Raw genomic sequence first — 21,217 nt, 5'->3', positions numbered from 1 at the left:
AAAGCAATGTGTTAAAGTAATCTATTATGTTCTCTTGATGTCTGTTAAATTCTAATTGTTCAAAAACAGCTGAATTTTTATTAAGAGCTATGGGTTATTTAAATATGTGCTTTTTTCAAAAATTTGAATAATCACCTTGTAACAATGATCAAATTTGGTCTATGTTATGTCATGATTTTAAGAAATCTTATTTCAACCAGATATTTTGGATTTTGAGCCTTCTTGGCATTCTTGACAGGCATTCAAAAAATCAAAGTTTCAAACAATCTGGTCTCTAAAATTTCCAGTAAATCCTGGACTTTGGTTTTTCCAGTTTGGGCCCAACTGAAAAAATTGAAGGACCTATGTCTCTCATCTTATAGAGACACCAACTAATCAGTCTATTTGGATTAAATTAGAAGGACTGTCAAGATGTGATGTGGTACCAGACTTTAAGTTTCTATAATGGAAAATGCTATTAATACAAATGTTTGAGAATTAAAAAGTCTAATGATCTTGTGTTACTAGACATGATAGTTATCTTAATGAGAAAGTCCAGAGGCCTAAAGGGTTAAATACTTGTAAAATCCTACAGGTGCTTTCAAAAATGCTGTGAAGTAAGCAAGTGCCTCTTGTTGGTTGATGAGTTTATAATTTTAAACATGGCGACTTAAAGTCTTTTGTCATCCACAGTTATATATGATGTGCTGCTCATAAAACTAAAGCGTTGTTGGTTCTGTGTTTAGCTGTCCTCCTATAGGTTCCTATGGACTTTTTCCAGCCACTTCTATTGTATTCAGTACTTTGGGATGGCTCTGTAAACAGATGAAGCCAATAATGTATTAACAGTACCAACTGAGAGAAAGTATGGTTAACTGAGGTTACTAAAAACAAAAAGCAATTCAAATCAACTGTCAATCTACAAAAAGAGTTAAAGATTTTAAAAGCTATTATTAAATTGCTATATTGGTCTATTATGCTATGTTATATCTGTGTACATATTGTATGTCCACATGGGGAAATTTTATTAAGAGTTTTATTTTAAATGGCTTATAGATAAGATTGTCCATAAATTTAAGCTGCTAAAATCAATCAAAGATACATTTTAATTTGTGGGACCTGAATCTGTGTATCATATGTTTTAGACTTGTTGGTAGAAAGAAACTAAAAACATTTTAGATGGTTGTGCTTAAGTTTACTGGCTAAACAAACTACACCATGTTAGATATTTAAGAGGTGTTTTCAAATACATGATTCTTAAAATTGATAGAAGGCATTGGACCTTCTGGTAAATGTTTTCTTAAGTTGTTATCTAATGGTTGAAGCGGTTTGCTAAGTATTCATGTGATATTGCTATTGTCAGCAAGCGATCTAGGACTCGCTCCCTCATTTCTCTATTCTAAGCCCAACTTGTTCTTTCATTTCTCTATTCTCTTCAAGGTAGGAAACTAATTCTATTATGAAGGAATCTGTAGGATGCACAATTTAATCTTTAGACCTTATAAAAGAGATGGCTAACATTTTTCTGCAATAGCATAGCCAAAATAAGAACTTAAATAACAATCTCATAGCTAGATTCACTTCGCCATCAGCGAAGTATACAGTAAGTAGAAAAAACCTCCCTTTCAGACCAAAGGGAAAGAAAGTTTTAAAGTGAGAATATAATTTTCCTCATGGGCATTGTCTACCTTAGAAAAACTACTACAGAACATGCCTGTGACTATAGACTTGTAGTTCAGGCCACCGAAGATTAGAGATGGGACTTGGGCACTCCCTTGACTTGCATTCTCTGGTCTGCTTTAACACAAACCAGGAGGAAAAGAAAGCTCGGCATCAGAAGCAATCGGTGGCAGGCCTATTAATGGCTGATCTGTACAGTGATCTGCCCTCAAGGAGACCCAACAGGCCAGTCCACTGCAGTGGCTTTCAATGTGGTAAGCCTGGGCTTCAGCAGAAGTCAGCTTGTGAAGAGCCCTGGCAGCTCTGCCAAGAGTTGGATCACTGGAAATGGACCTGCCCTGGAGTCCAAGGATGCCCAGGTCAGAGCCACAGATCTTATTGGCTCTAAGCTAAAAAGCCCTTCACTCAGCCCAACTTCCAAAGTGACCACTGCAGCTGAGGGGATGGTCAAGTAGGGTCAGCAACATTGCAGGCAGAACTGTAAATTTCTTGTTAGAGATGCCACCTGCCTTTACCTGGCCAGCTCTCCTCCCAGGCCAACCAAGTAATGAAAGTCAACAGAGTGCCTTTCCCTAGGAGGTTCACACCCCCTTAGGATATACCCCATGTGAAGAGATAGATAGGTCTGGGCCTCTGAATTTACAAGGCCCAAAGCCCACCAGATTATTATCAAGCCCCTTCTATCAGGTTCTATTTGCCTCTCAATCAGAAAAATTACTTGTAGCTTAGACAGCACCTTTCTTAGCTCCTCTAATAATGACTCTGTCCTTTGTCCTAGGCCCTGTCTAGTGCACTTGGGCCTCATTCCTTTGTCATCATAACCTCTACTCTACCACCAATGGCTCTACTCCCAACCTGTGTGTACTGACGGTCCTCTTCCCCACTTAATGCTGTATAATTGTTCAAACCTGGTAAATGCCACTCTTAGGATCATTGGTTACTATCCTCACTCTGTCTTTTATGACCTTGTCTAAATATGATCAGAGTCGGCAAACTTGGAAGGCTTCCATAGCCTTGGCAACTCATGACGACAGCCTAGGATGGTTACTGGCGCCATATAATAGAGTGTCAATTTGTTGGGTCAACAACAGGAGCCACTGTGCCCTTGCTCCTCATGTGGGATCTCTGTCCTTAATGTGCTGTACATTGTGATTTAATGCTATAACTAGTACTCAAACAGTATGTTTCACTTTGTGTTTCTATGTGGGTGCAAACTGTTGAAATCTTTATACTAAATTGATCTTCTGTATATAAAGAGACTTGAAAATGAATCTTGATGCAAATGGAAGGGGAGAGGGAGCGGGAGAGGGGAGGGTTGTGGGTGGGATGGAAGTTATGGGAGGGGGAAGCCATTGTAATCCATAAGCTGTACACTGGAAATTTATATTCATTAAATAAAAGTTAAAAAAAAAAGATATGAGGTAGGATCACAGTCCTCAACAGAGATATAGACTCATGACTAGAGACACATTCCCTCTGACTTTTTATTGCCTACCCAATTCTTCTGGAAATGTAAAGCATTTGAACATTTGGAAACTATTACAAAGTCCACAATCCTTTTACTTTTCTCCTGGGGTCATCTCATGAATATCACACCTCCTTCATTGGCCATGCCAAACCTGCATTTTGGTCTCCAAAATGCATAGAATGATTTTCAAGTTTCTGGGAAGATATGTCTTTTCATATCTTTGCAATGTCTTCTCATGAAAGTGGAAAAGACTGGATATGTGATATAAAGAGGTACTATTTTTTTAAATGATTTGTTAAAGATCTTCATAGTTACTGAATTCTCTCTTCCATCAACTTAAAGTTCTTTCTCAAAATTCCTCAAGGCCGGCGCCGTGGCTCAACAGGCTAATCCTCCGCCTTGCAGTGCCAGCACACCAGGTTCTAGTCCCGGTTGGGGCGCCGGATTCTGTCCCAGTTGCCCTTCTTCCAGGCCAGCTCTCTGCTATGGCCCGGGAAGGCAATGGAGGATGGCCCAAGTTCTTGGGCCCTGCACCCGCATTGGAGACCAGGAGAAGCACCTGGCTCCTGGCTTCGATCAGTGTGATGCGCCGGCCGCAGCGCACCGGCCGCAGCGGCCATTGGAGGGTGAACCAACAGCAAAAAGGAAGACCTTTCTCTCTGTCTCTCTCTCTCTCTCACTATCCCCTCTGCCTATATATATATAAAAAATTCCTCAAAGATCTACTTGTCAAATGCAATAACACTTTGATATTCATCTTGACCTTTATGTTGCATTTGACTCCCTTAATTAATGACCTTCTAGTATTAGATAACTATTGCTGAATAAAAATCCATCCCCAAACTCAATGGCTTAAAAAAACAATTATTGGGGCTGATGCTGTGGTACAGTGTTTGGAACCACCACTGTGGAGCCATATGGGCACTGGTTTGAGTCCTGGCTGCTCCACTTCTAAGCTGACTTACTCCCTAATGATCTGACTGGAAGGCAGTGGAGGATGGTTCAGGTGCTTGGGCACCTGCATCCATGTGGGAGACCTAGAGGAGGCTCCTGGCTCTTGGCTTTGGATATACCCAACTCCAAGCATTGCATCCATTTGGGGAGTGGACCAGCAGATGGAACAATCTCTCTCTCTCTCTCTCTCTCTCTCTCTCTCTCTCTCTTCCTGTCTGTACCTCTGCCTTTCAAATAAATAGATCTTTGAAGAAACAATCAATCAATTATATTACTCAAGCATCTGTGAGGTGGCTAGAGTTTGTCTTGTTAGGGTTCAGCTAGATGCTTCTACTTCTAATGAAGATTACTGATTGGTAAAAAAAATCACTGGTTTGCGTGTTTCTCATCCATTCTTAGTCCAGCATGCCAGCTGTGGCATGATTTGTACCTCAGCAATGGAAGAGGGCAAGACAAGTGTTGACATCTGAGGTGTCTTAACACTTAGACCTGGAATTAGCAGTTTTCATGTCTGTGTACATGCCATTAGTCAAGTCAAGTAGTAGGGATAAGAGATGGGGAATTCTCAGTGAGGCCACAAGGCACAAGTGAAGAATTGGGTCCACTGATTCAGTAATGCACTTTTGCTTCTTGAAATCCGCCCCCCCCCCCCCCACCATATACCATCTTGGTCTTTTTTCCTTTATTATTTCTTTAATTCTGTTACCTTCTAGCCCAGCACTAAATGTAGGCTACATCTAAGGCTCATTCTTTCAGCCCTGATTTTCTCTATACGTGTTTTCCTAAGCACTCAGACTCCATCCCTGAGGCTCTAATAATAATTTCCAATTTATCGTTGTGTTGTTCCGTGTTTTCACTTGGAATTGTCTAGAGTCATAGTATTTGGTGACAAGCTACTCTCAAATCAATGTCTCTTGAAAAGGCTTATGTCTATAGATTATTATTTTGATATGAATACAAAACCAAAATCAAAACAAAGTCCTAGTGAAAAATTGCCTTATGTTAATAGGAACATAAAATTTCTAAAAATGGAAAGAGAACATATCTGAAAGAAAGCAATAAGGGAAGTATTGAGAGTTATTTTCTATGAGAAATGGTTAAAGCTAGTAATACTTTTGTAAATTTTATTTAAGGCATACAAATTTTATGTAGTTCATGTATATTAATTTAGGAACATAGTGATACTTCCCACTCCAACCTCTCTCCCACTCACCTTCCCACCCTCCCTCCTCCTTCCTCTCCTATGCCCTCTCTTTTTACAATGATCTATTTTTAGTTTACTTTACACTGAAAAAATTAACTCTACATTAAGTAAAAATCCAAAAGATAGTAAGAAGAAAAAAACACTGTTGCCAAAAGTAGAAATAAAGGCTTTAAACAATCATTGAAACCCAAAATGTCAATTTCACTCCTAATATTACACTTTTGGTACTCTATTAGTTACCACAGATTAGAGAAAACATATGGTATTTATCTTTTTGGGACTGGCTTATTTCACTAAGTATGATGTAATGCTTTTTAAGTCTAGGAGTTAGATAGGAGATCACAACTGCTGTGTTTAGAAAGCTGAAACTGTATTTATGGGAAAATGTGAGGTTTTTAAATATAGCAGAATTACTCCCAATGAGTGATGTTTGGGGAAGAAAAATTCAACTTGATACATGGAAATAATTTTTAGTAAGAAGAACTGTACAGAAAGAGTGTGCTATTTTTATTTTTCATTTGTGTCACTATTGTCTCCCAAAAGTCTTGTCCTCCCTTTTCCAACTTATCCATTAAAATACTACTCACCCTATCACCTACCTATCTCAAGCTGTCATCTTGCCATATACCTTTTCCTCAGTACTCAAATTTTAAACAATTTCTCTCTACTCACATTGCTAATCTCCTACTCCACTATAATTAAACTAGAGGCTCTTCGAAAATAGAAAAAGGACATATTAATTTATAGGTTCAAACAGGAAACACAACACTGAGCTTATAACAAGCATTTGGTAAGTTCTCATTGTTGGGTCACAGATTTCCTGATTTCACATCTGCAGTTATTAGGTTCATTTACAGTTTGAGCCATCTTGGAATGATGAACCTGATGATTTTACAAGAGGACATGGCAGATTTTGCATCACTTGTCTTCCAGGTTTATATTTTCCTACTCACAAAACTAAACCACCAAATTTAGACATCCTGTAAGATATTAACTTGTTGGGTGAAATACTTGGTAGCAAATACTGTGGTGAATATGCCACTATTTCCTCAGATCTGACAGTTATTCGAAATGAAGAATCAGCTAGTGATTTGGATTATATGCTGTGGGAGAGGACGCACCACACTGGAGAACTGTCTGTCACTCTTGTTTGTATCCTAGTTGGGCAGTTGTCATAGTTACTAATGTACTCAGTGATTTCCTTTTCGAATCACACCCAAAAGACTTTCAGTGAAAATAAGCTATTCTTCCTGCTTTATTTTTCTCTGTTCGTGAATTGAAGCTAAAATATACCATCAACCATGTGGGTATTTTTGTACTTTTAGCAAGATCACAGGTGTACAAGAGGAAAAAATGAGGCTTAATCAACATATTTGCCTCTGATTGAGGTCTCAGTTCATTTGTTCAGCAGTGATTCATTGACCTAGGTGCTGGGGACACAATTATGACCATGGCCCAGTCCCAGCCCACAAGAATATCAGCGTTCTGTGAGATAGAGAGATGATTCAGGATGTATTTAAATGAAGCGCAGTGGGAACAGTTTATAGTTTGTCATGGGAACCCAGGGTGATGCCTTGTTAAGTTTGGGGTACTAATGGGATCAGACTGAAGGGATGCAAACATCCCATGGATCTCAGAAGCAATGCACCTGGGAAATCTAATAAATGTATTTTCAGTTGTTCTGGGCACAGGACACCAATGTGACCCTGCGGGCTGGACTCATGGAGCAGTGGCATGAAGAGGCCAGCCCTGCTGCAGGCGTATGCTGTCACCTGCTGATACTCACCACAACTCTCCTTCTGCTCTGACCCCAGGAACTCCTTCACAGACATCCTCCGTGCCATCCTGCTGTCCCTGGAAGTCCTTATTGAAGATCCTGAGCTTCAGATAAATGGCTTCATTTTAATTATAGACTGGAGTAATTTTTCCTTCAAACAAGCCTCCAAACTGACACCTTCAATCCTAAAACTGGCCATTGAAGGGTTGCAGGTATGTTTAACAAATGTACAATACAAGACTGTGTGTGACAACATGATTTTTTCTTATTATTGCAAGCAGAGGAATAGTTGTGTTTTAGAGTGGAAAAAAGAAAACTTGGACAAAATTAATCTGTGAGTACCCGATACTTTTATCTGCCTGAATTTAGATGTTTGTTTTTTTTAATTAGCCTTCATTTTCATTAATAGCTCTAAATTACTATTACCACAGGCACAAATTACCTACAGTAGCAATAATGAAGAAAGCTCAGAGATGTTTGACTTAATTCATCAGAGAGTTCACAAAAATTAAAACTAGGAAACATCTGCTTTATGAGCATGCCCTATATAGAGGTAGCACAAGGGCTTTCCAGGATTTCCAGCAGCATTTTTGTGCCCCAGAAATGTACCCTGTGGATCACCACTTCCCAGAGTGTAATGTTAATGTGCTAACCTAGAGCATTTCAGGGCAAACAAAGAAAGCAAGTGAAACTCTACCTCTTATTTGTAGGATCAGTTGTCAGGATTTTGTGGAAGGAATTTTTAAGCTGCCTGGAGATTTGGGTGGTCAGACTCTGGGGTGCGTTTGACTTTATGAGGGTCAGCAATTCTATGAACAGTAACGAAATCAGAAGCAGTGCTGCTTAGCTTCCTGGTGACTCATAATTACAGTACAAAATTAGGAGCAGAGTTTGGGAGATTCAGAATTAGCATAGATGAAACTTATGTCCCTTCTTAAATTTGAAGGAAGTTTGACTCAGTGGAGTGATCACCTCCCAGTAGATGGCAGTTATGTCTGTGGCAAAATATGGACATCAGATAATTTTTAGATCAAGCAGTCATAACTTATGTTCCTCATCACATCTCATACTCCAGTGTAATAAGTAATTAGTGCATTTCTTTCTTAAAGCTACAGCTTATTCATACCTGGCCCCTAGAAAATACCTAGCACTTCTGATAGACATACAGGGGTACTTTAAACATTTTGTGAAAAATGGAACTGAAAGATGTTGTTTTGGTGCAAAAAATTTTGAAACCCATGCATGTGAGGGGTCTTCAACAAGTTCATGGAAAATGTGTATTCCTTTTTTTTGTAATGTACTCAAGTACTCATATATAAAGGGAAAACATTCTTTAAATATTTATTTATTTGAAAGTCAGAGTTAGAGAGAGAGAGAGAGAGAGAGTGCTCTTTTATCTGCTGGTTCACTTCTCAGTGGCAACCAATAGCTAGGGCTGGACCAGACTGAAGCCAGGAACCAGGAGCTTCTTCCAAGTCTTTCTCATGGGTAGCAGTGGCCCGAGCACTTGGGTTCTCTTCTTCTGCTTTTTCCAGGCCATTAGCAGGGATCTGGATCAGAAGTGGACCAGTTGGGTATGAAACCTGTGACTGTATGGGACACTAGCATTGCAATGGCAGCTTTACACGCTACAACACAACACTGGGCCCCAGAAAATGTGTGTTACTTTTTAAAACTATATGTGAATTTAAAATTTCTTTGGTACCCAAATAAACACCTTTTAATTCAAAATTTTTTCAGAAAATTTTTTAGTACTCTTGTGTGCTTACTGAATGGATCATATTTTATTGGAACCTGATTTCTCAGAGGCAGAGAAGTAGATCGGGCATTTCAGAAGAGGAAAACAAGTACAAATTGCTTCAGGAATGCCAAGTTGTCCTGAGTGGCTGCATAATACAGGGTACCTTGGGTCTGTCTTTAAAGATGCTTTTGCATGGCCAGCCTACAGGAAACATCCTGACTTGTCAAAGTCACAATCATAGACTTGTATGTTCTTCACTATCAATCACTTTCTCAGCTCAAACTCCTTTTCTCCAACTTCCTCTCTTCTAAGCTTTGAACATCTGATCTTTCTCTCCTTAAAGCTTTTATCAAAGAGAGATTTAAAGTTAACTTTAAGGTTTATTTCATGCCTATAATTACACTGACTGTATTCCCATGCATTTCTGTACAAGCTTCATGTGATCTTCTTTTTTAAAAGACAATTCATTACACGTATAAGTAGCTCTGATTCAAGTTCTGTGCCTTTATAAGTTTGTTTTTTTTATAAATCAGAAAGAAAAATGTCCTTTATCTGACCCTCTGTTCCAGTTTTTCTTTTTGAAATGTGTGGGTTATACAACATGTCCCTTGCTGGATTCACTAGGCTGATGTGCATCTTACTGAGTTATGCATGTGAACATGTTTTAAAGAGTAAAGCACATAAGTATGCACTATTCTTGTGAGAAATACTAGATGGGCTTTTGTAGGGCAAGGTGGGCCCCATCTGGGTCTTCTCTTATTATGTACCAAGGTCCAGGATGAACTCACAATGTCCTTCATTTCCCATTAAGGAATAGTTTCTACTGGGAGAAGGGAGATGTATGAGACTAGAGTCAAAGAGAATAAGTATGGCTACTAACTCTCAGAGCAGTGGGCAGGACCCTATTGTTACTCTCCCCTGTTTTGAGGCAAGATGAACCCTCTTGGATTGAGGATAGCATCAGATCATTCTGAATTCAGGGTGTCTGCTTCGAGGGTGCAGGTTTTTGGGAAATTCTGTCTGATCTGACCCTGGAGCCTCAAAAAATAGTACAGATCCTCTTGCCAGTGGAGGACCCAGTGGTGCCAGGAAAGCTAGGAGCTCCTCCATGTAGGATGCAGATGCTTCCACCCTGTACTAATGGCCATACTGAAGAGGCTTTGAGGGTTGCTGTAGGCAAGCCAGTAGATAGTCAGTTCTGGCCAAACCAGGCAACTTCTCACTTTAGATTGTCCTCTTTCTGGCTTTGGAGGACATTCAGGCACTTGGGTCAGCCCACCCCTGACACAAGTAGTGACCTTTCTTCATTGCAGGGTTGTCTCTATCTCCAGGTGACCATAAAAACTTCTATTATCTTTAAAAAGCAAAATTCATCCCTTTGTGATCACAAGTGTTGTGGGAGGGGGATCCCATTTGGTTCTCTGTTTGTAAGCTGCAAATACTCAAGATAGGTTCTGCAACACCACTGGAAGACTTTGGTGGAGACAGGGAAAGGTATACAAGGCTTGCAGTGGAAGAGAAGTCACACTCTTTCTTCCTCCCAATCACCTTGCTGGTGCATGAGGCCTGCAGAGGCCATGGCATCTACTGGGCTTGGGGAAGATTGAAGGGAAGGGAGAGAAACAGAGGGAGATCCTATGTTCCAGGACAGAGAACTTGCTGTCTCTGCCATCTTGCCTTTTGTTGGGTAAGTGTGAGAAAGTAGTTTTGCCAGAGGAAATAATCAAATCAGTTTGTTTGTCCATCTGGTTTCATGTGTCAAGTGTTCATATGATTTGTCTAAGATTACCTGCTGCTTAACTCCTGGTGAATTTGAGACCTTGGAATATGACAACACCCCTGCCCCTGCCTCTCCCCCCGCCACACACACACACATTGTACCTCTCACAGGGAGAATAGGATAGGAGTCATCTCAAATAGCTCACTGTTCAGGTCCTGAGAATTTAGGCCATCTATGGTCAATCTCCCACCATGCATCACAACTAGTTCCAGAAATCCAAGTTTTAGTCCTATTATCTTGGTTCTTAGTTCTCCATAATGATAGTTATCTAACAAGTCCTTTGGTTACTAATTGTCGCAAACTGATGAGATTCACATGCAGATTTATTAGGGGATGATCTTGGAGTCAACACCCATAGAAGGAATGCTAAGTGTATTAGCTTTCCTTCAGTGTAATAAACTGGGGCAACTAACCCAATTAAAAAGAAAAGATAAATTTAGGGCATAGCTTTTGGGAGTTGAATGTCCAAGATGGGGTGACTCTACTGTTGGCTTGTCCTCTGGTGAAGGTAGCAGATGTCAATGATGGGAGCACCTGTTGGAACAAGTCACATCTCCAACCAGAGCCAAGGGAAAGGTTGGGTAGGGTTCTGTAAGCTCACTGGAAGGCATGCCCTTAATGCATTTATGTACCTCTCACTAGGTCCTACCTCTTAAAAGTTTATGACACCTCCAGATTCTGACACCTGGGGAACCAAGCCTTTAAATATGAACCTTGGAAGGACACTCAACATCCAAACTGTAGCATTATGGAAGGAAGTTTGCCTGGGATTCAATTATTTCCAGTGAAGGCATCAGGCATTCTGTAGCTGGGTTGATCCTTTAGCGTCATCCCCATTTGAGATCAGGGGCCTGGGCTTTGTGTTTCTTGATTGTTCAGTCACTGTGTGGAGGCTGCCTAGGGAAAGGTTATGAACTTTGGCAAGTATCTCTATTCAGTCTGAGGTACCAGAGGGCAGATAATAGGACTTTCTCCTAGTGGTTCTCCCAGCAGCTGTGTCAGAATATTTACTGCAATGAACTAAAGATATTTGAAATATATTTCAATATAATATCAAAGCCACCTTAACTTTGGGTCTGTATATGTAATTTTTTCTTGACTACATACAGTCCCAATTAACTCCCAAAGTGGAGGTGTTGCGAGGTAATACAATGGTGATGGACATCTTGGTGACAGGCTTCAGTCTGGGTCTTCCAGTTGTCCTTATGTGTTTCCATAGGTAATTATACCACCCCTGTCAGCAATCATCCAACAAACAGCACCAAATTGGTCCTGAATTTCAATGGCTGAATTAGTGACTTTTTTAGTAATCATATGCAAGATTGCTCCTTAAGAGATCAGATTCTGGCCAGCGCCGTGGCTCAACAGGCTAATCCTCCGCCTAGCGGTGCCGGCACACCAGGTTCTAGTCCCGGTTGGGGAGCCGGATTCTGTCCCGGTTGCCCCTCTTCCAGGCCAGCTCTCTGCTATGGCCTGGGAATGCAGTGGAGGATGGCCCAAGTGCTTGGGCTCTGCACCCCATGGGAGACCAGGATAAGCACCTGGCTCCTGCCTTCAGATCAGCGCGGTGTGCCGGCTGCAGCGCGCAGGCCACGGTGGCCATTGGAGGGTGAACCAATGGCAAAGGAAGACCTTTCTCTTTGTCTCTCTCTCTCACTGTCCACTCTGCCTGTCAAAAAAAAAAAGAGAGATTTTTACAGAAAAGCTATTCTGTATCAGCCAGTCATGAAATGCTAATAGTATTTGCACTATACACTCCTGTTTTTAGAATAATGCTTTAAGGAAATGTCATTATTTAGAATATTAAGATGTCTCAGTTACATAAATATTCTATGAGGTTCAAAGGACTTTAGTTAAAATACTGATTTTGAGAATGCTGGAAAATCATTTCCTCTTGTTCTGCCATATGGTCTTTGAATGTGGTCAATAATGTCTAAAAGCCGTTGTATCTATTGATGATTGTTTGAATTTTAATCAAATTTAAAGTAATATTTATACTACCATTCTAACGCAGCACAGCTTTATTCATGATTTCACTGGAGAATTCTGGCAGAATGAGCAGTGCACTGAAGCCATGCTCTTGCGCCTTGTAATGTTTCCAAAATCAATTTTTAAAATTATTTCATGTAAATCACTGCAGTCCAAGCAATACAATCAACACACAGTGTTTATCAATGCTAGGCCAACCCAGGTACTTAAAGAACTTGCTGTGTTGGAATATTTTACTTAGAAACTACTATAGCTTCTGTTCCATGGGTTGTTTACAAAATAGTTGATTGCTTTAAGAATGCAAATGTTGGGGCCAGCGCCTTGGCTCACTTGGTTAATCCTTTGCCTGTGGCACAAGCATCCCATATGGTCACCGGGTTCTAGTCCCGGTTGCTCCTCTTTCAGTCCAGCTCTCTGCTGTGGCCCGGGAAGGCAGTGGAGGATGGTCCAGGTCCTTGGGCCCTGCACCTGCATGGGAGACCAGGAGGAAGCACCTGGCTCCTGGCTTCAGATTGGCGCAGCGCAGGCTGTAGCGGCCATTTGGGGGGGTGAACCAATGGAGAAGGAAGACCTTTCTCTCTGTCTCTCTCTCTCACTGTCTATAATTCTACCTGTCAAATAAAAAATGCATATATTTTTGTGGGTTTAGATATTGATTATGCTTTTCTCACACTGGAGGAGATCCAGGAAGCCTTCTATTTTTTTTCTCATCTTCCTGCTCATTTCATTGTTCTATGACCAATCTAGCCACTTTATCAGTTCATTAACTCTTCATTCAAGGTTCATTGCATGGCCTTTCATGTCATCTTAAATATGCCTTCATAATATTTCTATCACCTTTGATTCAAATTCTCCCAACAACTTTGAGGCAGTCTAGTGAAGGAAAAAAAACCAAAAAACAAAAAGAGGTCCATTACTTTTCCCACCTATTTTTTTAAGATTTAATTATTTATTTGAAAGTCAGAGTTACACAAAGAGAGAAGGAGAGGCAGAGAGAGAGAGAGAGAGAGAGAGAGAGAGAGAGAGAGAGTTCTTCCATCTGCTGGCTCACTCCCCAATTGGCCACAATGGCCAGAGCTGTGCAGATCCAAAGCCAAGACCTTCCTCCAGGCCTCCCACATGGGTGCAGGGGCCCAAGGACTTGGGCCATCCTCCACTGCTTTCCCAGGCCATAGCAGAGAGCTGTATCAGAAGTGGAGCAGCCAGGGCTCGAACCAGCGCCCACATGGAATGCTGGCACTGCAGACAGTGGCTTTACCCCCTATGCCACAGTGCAAGCCCCTCCCACTTACTTTTAAAAAATTAACTCTAGATGTTTAGAAAATTAACTCTAGGTGCTGTTGTGTAGTAGGTAAAGCCACTATCTGCAGTGCCAGCATCCTCTATGGGCACCGGTTAGTGACCCATCTGATCCACTTCTGATCTAGCTCTCTGCTATGCCCTGGGAAAGCAGTAGAATATAGCTCAACTGCTTGAGCCCCTGCACCCACATGGGAGACCTAGAAGAAGCCCCTGGCCCCTGGCTTCAGATTAACACAACTCCTGCCATCTTGGCCATTTGTGGAGCAAACCAGTGGATGGAAGACCTCCACCTCTCTCTGCCTCTGCCTCTCTGTAACTCTACCTTTCAAATAAATAAATAAATTTTTAAAAAAATTTAATCATGATTTACCAACTCTTAACCCAGACGGGAGGGGAGTTGGGCAATGTCCAGGGACTTGTCCAATTGCATATCATTAAACTCTCTCTCTCTTTCTCTCTCTCCCTCTCTCTCCCTCCATCTCTCTCTCACTTTCACTCTCAAATTTGAGAGTCAGAAATACAGATTGATAGTCATCTGCTGTTTTACTCTTAAAATGCTCCCAATGACCAAGATTGAACCAGGCCGAAGTTGGAGCTGGGAACAAAAAATAGGTCTCCCACATGGGTGACAGGCATCCAGTTACTTGAGCCATCACCATTGTCTTTCAGGTTCTGCCTTAGCAGGCAGCTAGAGCCAGAAGCCAGAGCCAGATTTTGAACCTAGGCACACTGATATGGGATGCAGATGTCTTAACTGCTAGGCAAAATGCCCAGCAGATCTCTGTTGTAGTTTTCTCTCCAGCTTCCTGCCCACATCTTAGTTTTATTCCCACTTTTCCAAAGCATATGCTTATGTTTGCTTGCTTTTGGGGAATTCAAAGTACCATATCCACTCGAAAGATTGAAACAGATGAAGAGTTGGTCATATCAGTGGGCAATGTGACCGCCCATAGGTGTAAATGAATGTAACATGCTATGATCAGAAGTGTGGAAAGAGAGGTTGGGCACTTGCATTTCAAGTTAGTAGCAGATTTACCCCAGCTTTGCAGTCCAAATCACAGACATACAGACATATTGACTCATGGTGTATTAATCTGACATAAAATAATGGTCAAGTGCTCTTGACCTGGTTTTGCTGATGCAGGCCTAGATTTGTGTCATCTGCCCATGCAGTGGCACTAGAGTTCCTTTCTTTCTGTTCTGTGGTGTGATCCTTTAATTATTACCAAACAGTTTAAAGATGAGTTCACTCGCCATGCATTGGCAACCAGATGACAAATGGGGCTGACACTCGCCTTTTTCATCTTGTAGGACTCTTTTGAGGAGCTAAGTATACAGCATCTTCTATTGATCCTTACAGTTTTCAAGAACTAAAGAATACTTGATAAGAACAGATTGAAAGAAAAGGACATTAGTATTTTGTCAAGAGGTTTCTTAATTTGTGTTTTCTAAACACTTTGGGTATACTTAAAGAATACTTTCACTCCAGGCAAGCTGTTTTACCTTCTCAGGCCACAGAGCTGTAATTGTGAATTTGAAATAGTGTGATGTACTATTATGGAAATTTTAGAGGAATAAAATACCTCCTTGAATGCTCTAACTGGTTAAGTATCTATTAAACTCAGGAAGATAATAAGAGCTAATCACACTCTGGTGATCCTGATGGCATACAGTATGGCCCATTTAAAATAGTTTCTATTAAGTAGGTCTATCTCTGGCATAGTTTTTTGCTGGATGGTGGCTCTGGACTCCTGTGCATTATCAACATAGCCAATCCTCTAATTCACTCTCAAGGAACCATCACTAAGCCTTGACTTCCAAGCAGGCACAAAGGGAAACAGGAGAAGTTCCTACCTTCAAGAAGGTCATGGTTCAAAGCAGAGGCATCCCTACAAAGGTGATGAAAATTCTTTTTTAGAAAGGAAGAGATACACTTAGTAAAATCACCAAGGATGAGTCCAATCTAGTCATGAGAGGAGTTAGGTGACTCCAGGACAAGCAAGCCACAAAGAGTAAAGAGGCCAAATCTCAACTGAATCCTAGCAGATAGGAAAATATGCATAGGCAAGGCATAGAGCAATAAGGGAGAGAAGCAGAATTAATATTCCCAGAGTGCACAAGCACCAGAAGAGGACCTTGTGCACTTGTGCCATGTTTTTTTTTCATTTTTAATTATCTTTATATACTGAAGATCAACTTAGTTTATACTAAGCAAATATTTCAACAGTTTGCACCAACACAGAAATGGCAGTGTAAAGTACTGTTTGAGTACAAGTTTTACCATTAATTCACATAGAACAACACATTAAGGACAGAGATCCTACATGGGGAGGAAATGCACAGTGACTCCCATTGTTGATTTAACAATTGACACTCTTGTTTATGGTGTCAGTAATCACCCAAGGCTCTTGTCATGAGTTGCCAAGGCTATGGAAGCCTCTTGAGTTCGCCAACTCCAATCTTATTTAGACAAGGCCATAGTCAAAGTGGCAGTTCTCGCCTCCCTTCAGAGAAAGGTACTTCCTTCTTTGCTGCTCGTTTTTTCCACTGGGATCTCATTCACAGAGACCTTTCATTTAGGTCATTTTTTTTTTTTTTTTTGCTATAGTGTCTTGGCGTTCCATGCCTGAAATATTCTCATGGGCTTTTTAGCTGGATCTGAATGCCATAACGGCTGATTCTGAGGCCAGAATGCTATTTAGGACATCTGCCATTCTATGAGTCTGCTGTGTATCCCGCTTCCCATGTTGGATCGTTCTCTCCTTTTGAATTCTGTCAGTCATTATTAGCAGACACTAGTCTTGTTTATGTGATCCCTTTGACACTTAATCCTATCTTTATGATCAATTATGAATGGAACCTGATCACTTTGACTAGTAAGATGGCATTGGTACATGCTACCTTGATGGGATTGATTAGGAATCCTTTGGCACGTTCCAATACAATCCCATCAAAGTGGCATGTACCAATGCCATCTCACTAGTCCAAGTGATCTGTTTCAGTCAATTGGTCACTCTGATAGGTCTAAGAATCAAAGGGATCACACAAACAAGACTAGTGTCTGCCAATACTAACTGATAGAAGCAAAAAGGGAGAGAACGATCCATCATGGGAAGCGAAATACACAGCAGACTCATAGAATGGCAGATGTCCTAAATAATACTCTGGCCTCAGAATCAGCCCTTAAGGCATTCGGATCTGGCTGAAGAGCCCATGAGAGTATTGTAGGCATGGAAAGCCAAGACACTCTGGTAAAAAAAAAAAAAAAAAGAAAAAAGAAAACCTAAATGAAAGATCTCTGCGAGTGAGATCCCAGTGGAAAGAACGGGGCATCAAAGAAGGAGGTACCTTTCTCTGAAGGGAGGAGAGAACTTCCACTTTGACTATGACCCTGTCAGAATAAGATTGAAGTCAGTGAACTCAAAAGGCTTCCATAGCCTAGGCAACTCATGACTAGAGCCTAGGGAGATTACTGACACCATAAACAAGAGTGTCAAATTGTTAAGTCAACAACAGGAGTCATTGTGTGCTTATTTCTCATGTGGGATCTGTCCTTAATGTATTGTCCAATGTGAAGTAATGCTATAACTAGTACTGAAACAGTATTTTACACTTTGTATTTCTGTGAGGGTGCAAACTGATGAAATCTTTACTTAGCATATACTAAATCGATCTTCTGTATATAAAGATAATTGAAAATGAATCTTGATGTGAATGGAATGGGAGAGGGAGTGGGAGATGGGAGGGGTGCGAGTGGGAGGGAAATTATGGGGGAGGAAGCCATTGTAATCCATAAACTGTACTTTGGAAATTTATATTTACTAAACAAAAAAAAAAAAGAAAAAAAAACTTCTTTTTTAAAAAAAAAAGGAATCCCTTGGCACGTTTCTAGCTCCACCATTAGGGGTAAGTCCGAGTGAGCATATGCTTAACTGTAAATCTCCTCCCTCTCTTATTCCCACTCTTATATTTAACAGGGATAACTTTTCAGTTAATTTTAAGCACCTAAGAATAATTGTGTGTTAATTAAAGAGTTCAGCAGGCACCGTGGCTCAATAAGCTAATCCTCCACCTGCGGTGCCAGCACACCTGGTTCTAGTTCCAGTCGGGGCGCCAGATTCTGTCCCGGTTGCCCCTCTTCCAGGCCAGCTCTCTGCTGTGGCCCAGGAGTGCAGTGGAGGATGGCCCAAGTCCTTGGGCCCTGCACCCGCATGGGAGACCAGGAGAAGCACCTGGCTCCTGGCTTCAGATCAGTGTGGTGCGACAGCCGAAGTGGCCATTGGAGGGTGAACCAATGGAAAAGGAAGACCTTTCTCTCTGTCTCTCTCACTGTCCACTCTGCCTGTCATAAATAAATAAATAAATAAATAAATAAATAAATAAATAAAATTAAAGAGTTCAATCAATGGTATTAAGTAGAACAAAAAAATACTAAAATGAATAAAATAGTAAGTTGTTCCTTGACAGTCAGGACAAGGGCTAATCAAGTCATTGTTTCTCATAATGTCCATTTCACTTCTACAGGTTTCCTTTTAGGTGCTCAGTTATTTGTCACAGATCAGGGAGAACATATGATAATTGTCCCTTTGGGACTGGCTTATTTCACTCAGCATAATGTTTCCCAGATTCCTCCATTTTGTTGCAAATGACCAGATTTCATTTTTTTTTCTACTGCTGTATAGTATTCTATAGAGTACATATCCCATAATTTCTTGATCCAGTCTACTGCTGATGGGCATTTAGGTTGATTCCATGTCTTAGCTCTTGTGACTTGAGCTGAAATAAACATTGAGGTGCAGACATCTCTTTTATTTGCCAATTTAATTTCCTTTGGGTAAATTCCAAGGAGTGGGATGGCTGGGTCATGTGGTAGGGCTATATTCAGGTTTCTGAGGAATCTCCAAAGTGTCTTCCATAGTGGCTTTACCAGTTTGCATTCACACCAACAGTGGGTTAGTGTCCCTTTTTTCCCACATCCTCATCAGCATCTGTTGTTAGTTGATTTCTGTATGTAAGCCATTCTAACTGGGGTGAGGTGAAACCTATTGTTGCTTTGATTTGCATTTCCCTGATGGTTAGTGATCCTGAAATTTTTTTTTTAATGTATCTGTTGGCCATTTGGATTTCCTTTTTTGAAAAATGTCTATTTAGGTCCTTGGCCATCTCTTAAATGGGTTGTTTCTTTTGTTGTTGTGGAGTTTCTTGATCTCTTTGTAGATTCTGTTTACTAATCCTTTATCAGTTGCATATTTTGCAAATATTTTTTCTCATTCTGTCGGTTGCCTCTTCACTTTCCTGACTGTTTCTTTTGCCATACAGAAACTTCTCAATTTGATGTAATCCCAATTGTTAATTTGGCTTTGACTGCCTGTGCCTCTGGGGTCTTTTCCAAGAAATCCTTGCCTATGCCTATATCTTGCAGGGTTCCTCCAATGTTCTCTAATAATTTGATGGTGTCGGGTCATAGATTTAGATCTTTAATCCATGTTGAGTGAATTTTTGTGTCTGTTATTTCTTTGCAAACACAAGGAATCACTGAAAACATTAAAACTAGACAGTAGCACAGATTCATATCTCCCAAGGGAGTTACTTGGTGACTGTGAGCAGAAAGAGTTCAAAGGTAGGGGAACCAGCCAAAAATCAACTGAAATTAATCAAGTAAGAAAAGATAAAAATCTAAACCAGGAGTGACAGCAGGCATTTGATAAAGAAATAGGAGGCAAGATAAAACAGTGGTGATGGAGTCAATGGTAAATAGTGAAGGAGATGTCAAAAAAAAAAAAATACAACTGGGCATGAAGTTGAAGTGAAAGGTGAATGGCGATGCCAGTCAATGAGATTGGGTAGACAGGAATAGGTAGGTGCAAGAGACAATTATCAGGAAGCTGGACTTGGAAGCAGAGCCAGGAACTCAGATAAGAGATGCTGGTATCTCAAGCAGCATCTCAATGGCCCTGCTAAACACTCACTCCATATATCTTAATTATTTACACGAAGTTTAAGCCAAGGGAAGAAGCCTAGATTAGACACATAGATTTGGGAGTATTTGAAATCACAAGAGAGGAAAGATCATTCTGGCAGGGGAAATCTAAGGAGTGAAAAGCAGGGACTGACATGAGATTATTTCAACCTTAACTCACGTCCAACTGAACCTGGAAGAAAGATGCTCTGAATTGTTTTTGTGTGAATATTCTCACCCCATTGCCTGCCACTTTTTTATTTTGCTTGAGCTTCGTTTGGGTTGGTTTTATATCCCTTGAAACCAAAGAACTCTGAATCCCAGAGTGCAGTATTTTCAGACCTAAGGTTTAATCACTGGAGAGTGTGAGCTGTGCAAAGGAAAGTTTTCCAGGGTTTCTTTCCAACAGGGAAGTCTTAAAAAACGCAAAATACTGCTGCACTCTGATGCAAGGTCCTATGGGACACGGACAGGACTAGAAACCTATAATAGTCTATATTACATAGTATATACAGAACAAAACCCCTAAATAGCCATGCCACTTCACTTCATTTCATAATCATTCACTATTCATCTTCCAGTCACTCTTTTTTCCGTACTAACTTCATTTTCAGACTAAATTTTTCCCCAAGGTGACAATGAAAACTAGGCAGTTCCAGATGCGGCTGGAACTTTGCAAGAATGAGGGGAGTCTGCATTCTTTAAAAGAGTGGGGGGCTTAGGAATGACCCTCCATCCAGAAGATACCATGAGCCTACACATGATGCTACACTTAAAGCACAAAGACTATGGAGGGGTGGCCTCCAAGGGATGCAGAGAAATGCCAAAAATTTCCACCTAGAAACTTAAGGCAGAAAATTAGAGGGAAGAAATGAGCATTTAGTCTAATGGTTAAGACACCAGTTAAGATGCACATGTCCTACATTAAAGTGCCTGGTTCAATACCTGGCTTTGGCTCCCAGCTCCAACTTCCTGCTACTACAGACCCTGGGAACTAGTAGTAATGGCTCAAGTGGTTGGATTCTTGCCACATGCATGGGAGATGATGATGGCTTTTCAGGCTCCTGGCTTCAGCCCTAGCTCTGTCCAGCTGTGGCCACTGTGGGCTTTTAGGGAGTGAAACAGCAGATGGAAGATATTTCTCTCTGTCTCTATTAAAATATTTAACACTGTAAAGAAAATTCGATGTATATTTTTCTTACAACTCTACCTGTTGTCCAATATAGCACCTAGGAATTCAGAAGTTGGGTTCTGTTTTGAATATCAACTAATTACATGAATAGTTTTGAGAAAATTGCTTAAGACATTTAGACCTAAAGTCAGCAAATACTGACAGGGCTGAACTAGAGCTGTTTCTCTTATGACAAGGTCCCAACTTTGGAGC

General features: G+C 40.7%; 1 protein-coding gene across 1 annotated transcript in view; it reads left to right on the top strand.

Annotated features, from left to right (window-relative positions):
* CLVS1 (clavesin 1) overlaps positions 1-21,217 on the top strand; it is a 194,248-nt gene that overhangs the window by 87,837 nt on the left and 85,194 nt on the right. Inside the window, exon 2 of the mRNA XM_062189571.1 lies at positions 7,100-7,274. Within this exon, the coding sequence (XP_062045555.1) occupies positions 7,100-7,274 (175 nt within the window). The remainder of the gene's footprint in view (positions 1-7,099; positions 7,275-21,217) is intronic.

This window comes from Lepus europaeus, chromosome 4 (genome assembly GCF_033115175.1).
Source record: "Lepus europaeus isolate LE1 chromosome 4, mLepTim1.pri, whole genome shotgun sequence".
NCBI classification, from domain to species: domain Eukaryota; kingdom Metazoa; phylum Chordata; class Mammalia; order Lagomorpha; family Leporidae; genus Lepus; species Lepus europaeus.
This window is presented reverse-complemented; position numbering and strand designations above follow the sequence as displayed.